The sequence below is a fragment of the Tenrec ecaudatus genome, chromosome 4 (genome assembly GCF_050624435.1).
Source record: "Tenrec ecaudatus isolate mTenEca1 chromosome 4, mTenEca1.hap1, whole genome shotgun sequence".
In the NCBI taxonomy this organism is placed as follows: Eukaryota; Metazoa; Chordata; class Mammalia; order Afrosoricida; family Tenrecidae; genus Tenrec; species Tenrec ecaudatus.
The window spans coordinates 118,607,576-118,614,237 of NC_134533.1; the positions used below are offsets into that span (position 1 = coordinate 118,607,576).

General features: G+C 60.7%; 1 protein-coding gene across 1 annotated transcript; it reads right to left on the minus strand.

Moving 5' to 3' along the window:
* Positions 1-675: 675 nt before the first annotated feature.
* THY1 (Thy-1 cell surface antigen) lies at positions 676-5,613 on the minus strand. Its single transcript, XM_075546714.1, has 4 exons — positions 5,480-5,613; positions 3,305-3,367; positions 2,348-2,683; positions 676-1,879 (listed from the first exon to the last, which is right to left on the minus strand). The coding sequence occupies exons 2-4, from the start codon at positions 3,339-3,341 to the stop codon at positions 1,767-1,769; spliced, it is 486 nt and encodes a 161-aa protein (XP_075402829.1). The 5' UTR covers positions 3,342-3,367; positions 5,480-5,613; the 3' UTR covers positions 676-1,766.
* Between the last annotated feature and the right edge of the window lie 1,049 nt (positions 5,614-6,662).

The following is a 6,662-nucleotide window of genomic DNA, read 5'->3' on the forward strand; positions in this document are numbered from 1 at the left end:
GGACAGCCTGACACAGCATGTCCCCACCCACCGGTAGTGTTCCCATCCCTGTTGGGCACTCTTACTACAGGCACTGCCAACAAGCCAGAGGCAGAGATGTGGGTGGCAAGCAGAGTGGGAGCCAGTAGCATAAATGTAGGTCTGGGCCTTTAAGCGACATGCTCCGGAGACATCATCTGCCTGGTTAAATACCAAATGAGTCAGCCTCTGGGCAGTCACTGCCGCCACTGCCTCTGACGTACCTAGCAAACCAGGAACGCAGGCTCTGGGCTGGAACTGGACTCCAGGACCACCCTGTCACTCATTACTTTGCGGGGAGCAAGGTGAGGGATAGAGCTAATGCCCTCTATCTGCTCCAGCGCCTGGTACTGAGCCTCTGAGGAGAACCCCTGGCAGCTGAGAGTGTGGTGTGGTGCCAGCCAGGCGAGTCAGCAGAGATGCGACACGTCATGAAGCAGACATGTCATGTTGGTTTTCCTGAAAAGCCCAGCATGCAGCTGTGGGTCCTAGGTGGAGGGGGATGAAAGTGGGGGCTGGGTGCCACTAAAAGGTGGGGATTTTGAAAACAAGGGGCGAGGTGGCAAGTGGGCCCTCCTGCCCATGGAGACGCAGGAAAGGGAGGCGGGCCTGGGGCAATGGAGGAGCAAGCAACACAGAGATGGGACACGAGGCTGATTCCAGAGCCTTCCATGGTTTTATTGTGCAGTTTTCTCTTTCCTCAACGAGATGCCAGAAGCTGTGTGGCACTTTACACAGTCACAGGGCAGGGCAGGGCCGTTGGTGGGGAGCTGGGCATTGGGGAAAGCCATCTCACCCATGGGTCTCACTGCATGGCCTGCCTCAGACCCCCAGAGGTCCCTGAGAAGGCAAGCCTGTGGGACAGGGCTCAGGCACCAGCAAACAGGGGCTCACACTGATGGGGGAGGGAGAAGAAAGCCTGTATAAATACTTGGGCCAGAGTGCGGGGCTCTGGGACACCAGCCAGCCTGCCTGACGACGGGTTGGCTCCAATGCAGTTCTGGAAGCTCTTGGACAGGGACTGTGGAGGAGCTTGTTCTCTGCTGCCGCCTCTAGTACTCATCAGGACAATCGGCCCCACTGAGGTGAGGGCCAGTGAGCTCATGTGTCTGGCTTCCTTAGGTACCATCACCCCCAACCCCATCAGCACTGCTCCATCTCACTGGCCCTCAGCCTCTGGAGGATGCCTATGTGATAAGGAGGGGACTCTGTGGGGTGTGATGTTCTGTGCCCCCTCTCACGTGATGGCCACAGGAGCTTGGCTATCAGTGGGGGCCTTGACCTCCGAGATCTTCAGATGCCACCCCTGCCTGCTGAGGTCTGGCCTCAGCACACACATCAGCGCTGACCCCAGACGCACCATCCCCATTCATCTTGGTCTCGGGACTGGCTCTCCCCACCGTCCCCTGTATCCTGTCACTCGTCACCAGTCCCCCAACCCTGCCCTCCCTCTTCACAAACTGCCAAAGGAAAGGATAAGCCCTGAATGAACGGGACAGTGCAGCTCTGGAACAAGGAGTACAAAGGACAGCCAGGGGAGTGCGGAGGGGGGTCCAAGGGGCCCTGTGGTGGGCAGCTGCAGGGGTGGGTGGGTAATGGCATGCAGCACTGGGGTTCCTTAAGACGGTGGAGCCCCCACTCTTCCCCGAGGTATGTGAGGGACTCGGAGAGGGGGTCAGCCAACTGAGAGAACGAGGATCTCTGGACTGGGCCTTGTGGCTCCCCGTATCTTCAGTGGACCCAACCGCTCACAGGGAGATGAAACCCACGGCCTGGAGGAGAGGCGGGGAGAGCAGCAGCAGCAGCAGCCACGAGGTGTGCTGGGTCAGCAGGCTTACGCCCCCACACATGACCAATTTGTCTGTGGAGAGAGGATGGGGTAGGGGACAGGGTAGGACAGAAGAGGGACCAAGACTTAGGTAAGCGTCGGCCCAAAGCCAGACGCACTCCCCTGGGATCAGGAACTTCGTGGCCAGATCCCAACAGGACCGACTGCTTCCCTGGAACCCACATCATTTCCCCACATCCTCATCTGGACACGGTCACAAGCAGCTAGGTGTGTTGGTCTCGTTTCCCAGAAAGAGAGAGGCCGAATGACGTGCTCAGAGTTGAGGTACCAGTCTGTCCACAGCCTCACTCTGCCTCTCCCTTGGTGCCCCCTATTTCACACGGAAGGCAATGGTTCCCCAGGAGACCAGGCAGCACCTGAAGGCAGGAAGCAGGGCTCCTTTCCCTGGCAGCCCAGCCAGGACTGCCTGCTGCCTCACCTCCCTGCTCCTCCCCAGCATGCTTCCTGTTGACTTGGCCCTGCGCTGGGTACCTGCCTCACCTTTGAGAACTGAGACGTTCATGCTGGAGATGAGGGGGGGCTGGCCAGACTGGTGGAGCTCACACGTGTAGGTGCCCTCGTCCTTGCTCGTGAAGCCACTTATGTAGAGGACCTTGATGTTGTGCTTGCTGCTGAGGCTGGTCCGGGTGCGGTAGGAGTGCTCAGGCACCCCGATGGCGCCATAGATCACGTGCTTCTTTGTCTCCCGTGTCATGCTGAACCCATACTGGAGGGGCATGGTGGTGGTGTTCTCATGGCGGCAGTCTAGTCGCAGGCTCTGGTTCGACAGGCAGGCCGTCAGGCTTGTCACCTTCTGCCCCCAGGCCACCTGAAAGACTGACACCAGCAGTACCCCTTCTGAATTGGGCAGCACTCACATGTTAAAAGCACAGATCATACCAGGCCTTAGAGGGCACAGGGTCTGCCATCTGAGCCCCCCTCCCACCCCTGGGGTCTCTAAGGAGCAGTCCAGCCTCCCCACTGCAGACCTCGGCATCTCCCTCTTGTCTGCTCAAGTCCTATGCCCCACTGGTGTGTCCCAAGGGCAGGAAAACCTGGGGAGCCCATCCAGGGTCCTGGTTCCCATTTGGGGAATGGTGTAAGGCCTCAGGGAGTTGTGTTTCCAAAAGCCACCCTACACGCTCAGATCAACGAGGTTTGGGAAAACCACTGCCCTTCAGTCACCGCCCCCTGCTCTGTGGAAGAAATTAGCTTCTCTGAGGGGAAGAAGGAACCCTGGTGGAGTGGTGGTTATATGTTGGGCTGTGGCCCTCAAGGTCCGCAGTTCGAAACCCCCAGCAGCTCTGCAGAATAAAGACCGGGCTTTCTACTCCCATCAACAGTTACAGCCTCAGAAACCCACAGGGGCGTCATTATGAGTCAGCACTGACTCGATGGCAATGCATGTGATTTGGTCTGAGGGTGAAGAAGTCCCCCAGCCCTGCCCTGGTCCAGTACCTGTCAGTAGGAGAACAAAGGTGAAGGCGGAGTTCATGGTGTCCGAGCAGCGCAGCCCTGGATCTGGGGTGGGAACAGGGTGTGAATTAGTCAAGAGACAGAGCCAGCAGGCCACACTTGCTAAGGCGGTGGGTGCCCCTGGGAGACCCGCCATGATGCCCTCTCTCCACTCCTTCCCACATCTCATTGCCACTGGATTTCCTCTCTCAAGGACATGGGGAAGGGGAGAGAAAGGAGAAAGTCTCTTATGGTAGCATGTATCTGGGTCTCATAGAGACCCTATACGACTGGGGAGGAATGCCCCTCTGAGTTCCGGAGACTGAAACTCTTTACCGGAGGAGAAAGCCCATCTTTCTCCTGAGGAGAGGCTGGTGGTTTTGAACTGCCGACTGTACAGTTAGCAGCCCAGCTGTAACCACTGTGCCACCAGGGCTCGCTATGATTAGGTGGCAGTGAGTTTGCTTTGGTTTCGGGAGCTGAGCCTGACGATGAATACTTATTAGCAGGTTGACTTTGAGCAATTGTCTTTACAATTCCCCTACCCCTTCAGGAATGGAAGGCCCATGGGGGCAGGCACTTCCTAGTTTCTGTTAAGAAAAAAATGTAAAAATCCCAGTGCCCAGAACAGTTCCTGGCACAGAGAGAAGGTGCTCAAAAGATACTGAATGGTTTTGAGCCTTAGATGCCCACAGAGGTGTATCACTGAGGATTATGACAGAGCCAAACGATGCCCACTCGGAGTAGATGCCCACGAATGTTCACTTCTTTCCTTCTGAAGACAGCACGGCTCAAAACCCAGCCCGCTCTTGGGGTGAGCCAGATGCTGCTGGAGAGGGAAGTAAGATTTCCGGGGTGGGGGAGGTGAGTAGTGGTGGTGGTGAGGGGGGTGGGGGGCTGCAGTCTTCCAGTGTTGCTTCAGTAGCCTCCCTGCCACTCCCGCTCTGTCTGGGCGGGCCCAATATCCCTGAGAGTCGACACTCTGCAGATCACCTAGCTGGTCCCTGCTCGCTGGAGGAGAGGGCGCAGGAGGGTGTGCGCCTGGGTGTGCGGAGCACGCCCTCGCCGGGACCATGCTCTGGAGTCCTTGGCTCCATGGCGGTCGGTTGGGATGCCCACGATAGCCTTGGCTACTTTCAATCCCCCCCTCAGTCCCCTGAGCAGCCAGGAGCAGATCCAGAGGCCCTTTTGGGAGGGAAGGGGGCTGTGGCGCCTGGTTCTGATTCTAGCACTCTGAGTCACGGGCTGGGGATGGGGGTGGGGGCATGGGGAAGAGGGGAAAGGTTGGGCAGAGCAAATGGGGCAGGCGTGGGGAGTCTCCTGGCTCATTTTCCCCCGGCGGGGTTCTCCGTCTCGGATAGAACGTATCTGCGTCCCCTCCAGCTCCGCCCCCTCCCATGAACCCCACCCACATTCCATTTCCGAATTCGGACACCGGCTCCCGACCTTCCCCCACTTTTTTGGGAGCCTGGGTGGAGCATCGGTTAAAGCGCCTACTGTGGCCCGCTGCTTCCATAGGGATGGACGGCTGTGCTGACCCCGGGAAGGGCAGTGCCCTGCGGGCCCTGGAGCCGCGGTGGGCCGGAGTCCCCCCTCCCCGCCATCCCACCCCCGGTCCCGGCGGGGGCGGGCTGGCTGGAGAACCTCCCTCCCATCCTTTCCCAGCTCGCCCCTGCCCGCGCCGGCTCTGCCCGCCTTCCCCGCAGTCCCCGCCCGTGCCAATGCGGTTTCTCTAGGCTCGGTGCCCCGCACCCCAGTCCGCCCGCTCAGGTTCTCTCCGGCTGGCCCCCCCTCGTGTCCCCCAACCCAATCCCACCCGCCCCCAACCTTCGCAAGATGCGTTTGGGTGCTTCAGGGTGGCGGCATCGGCTCGACTGTCCTTAGCCCCCTTCCTCCCATCCTCTTCCCGCGCCCCCGCCCCTGCCCTCGCCACAGCCCGCTGTGCCCCCGGCGCCCACCCCGGAGTGCCAGCCTGGAAGTCCGGCTCTGGTCCCGACCCCGACCCCGCAGGGGCTCCCGCGCCCGCCCGGGGGCCGGTCCCTCGGCCAGCCCCGCGCAGCCCCCCCCCCGACCCCCCAGCACCCGAGGGCAGTTCGCGGGGGCCGCGGCGCGGGGGGACCCCGCTGGCGCCTGGGGGGCTGCCTGTGTGCGGGTCTCCCGCCGCACCGCCGCTCCCACCTGAGCTTCGGTCCTCGGCGCTGCAGCAACCCCGGGCGCCTCTGCCTCTGCCTCTGCTCCAGCTGCTGCACCCAGCTCCGAGTCCGCAGTTTTCACCGAGGGTGGGGGGAGCGGGGCGGGGAGGGCGCGGGGCTCAGCCAATCAGAAGCTGAGGGGGTAGCGAGGCTGCCGGGAGTGGGGGTGGGGGAGGAGGCGGGCGGGTTTCGGGGTGTGGGAGGGGGGCTCTCTGCTACACAGGGGGGGTCTCAGCCCAGTCGCTGGCCCGCAGGGCCGGGCCCCAAGGCCGTGCGAACCCGGAGATCAGGGGAGGCACATTGACCTCTCCCTCCCTTTTAGGGCGTCCATCCTTTCTCCCACTCGTTCTGTACCAGCCTGTGGAACCAGGGCTCAGGAGGGCAGGGCCGGCCTGCCACCCCGCGGGGGGCAGACCCCCTCCTCTTGTTTCTTTTCGGCTGGAGCCCACCTCCGCTGGGGAATGTGGCCTTTCGACGTTCCAAGCTTTCTCCCGTGGAAAGCTGTTGGGGTGGTCCCATATTAGAGGGTGTACGCCGCTGTCCCAGCCTCCAACTCCCGCCCTCCGCCATCGCGGAAGACCCCAGCCTTTATGAAGCGTTTTACCTCGCCCTCAGCGCCCCGCTTGGCACCTCCTCCCACTCAGCTAGAAGGTTCTTCGACTTCGTTTCCTCTTTGGGCAATGTGATCTTCAAACGAGGGAAGGCTACTCTCTCTGTTACACACGGCATGTGACACACGGGCCTACCCCCTCCCGCCCCCCCCTCCAGCAACGTGCTGTGCTGCTGATGGTCGATTTCAACGCAGCCGGGTCCACTTCATAACCCCAAAGGGCTGCTCAGTGGATGTAACTCCAAGCCTTCGCGAAGAGCAGAAAGGGGGCTTTGGGGAAGGAGATGGGGTCAAAGAGGAGAAGACTGAGACCAAGCTTCTGAACCCCTGGCTCCCCTTGGCCCATGCATGTCATGCCACCGGAAGCCCTCTGGCCTTTACAGTAGGTGCCAAGGATTGACCACCCACAGGTGCAGTGCACAGGCTTTTTTGACCGATCTGCATTCTCACCGCCTGATTGTGAATTCTGGTCTGGTTCCCAGCCACCTGCTGGCCCACCTCTCCGATTTCGTCATCGAAGTCAACCTCGGTAGCTTCTTTACCGTTTCCATTACCGTAA

What these genes read in the sequence shown, in the direction of transcription:
- THY1 (XM_075546714.1), bottom strand. Translation starts at nt 3,341, where the DNA reads ATGAACTCCGCCTTCACCTTTGTTCTCCTACTGACAG. An exon ending in CTTTGTTCTCCTACTGACAG is followed by an intron (nt 2,684 to 3,304) that starts GTACTGGACCAG and finishes TGCTGGTGTCAG; the next exon opens with TCTTTCAGGTGGCCTGGGGG. An exon ending in GAACGTCTCAGTTCTCAAAG is followed by an intron (nt 1,880 to 2,347) that starts GTGAGGCAGGTA and finishes CTCTCTCCACAG; the next exon opens with ACAAATTGGTCATGTGTGGG.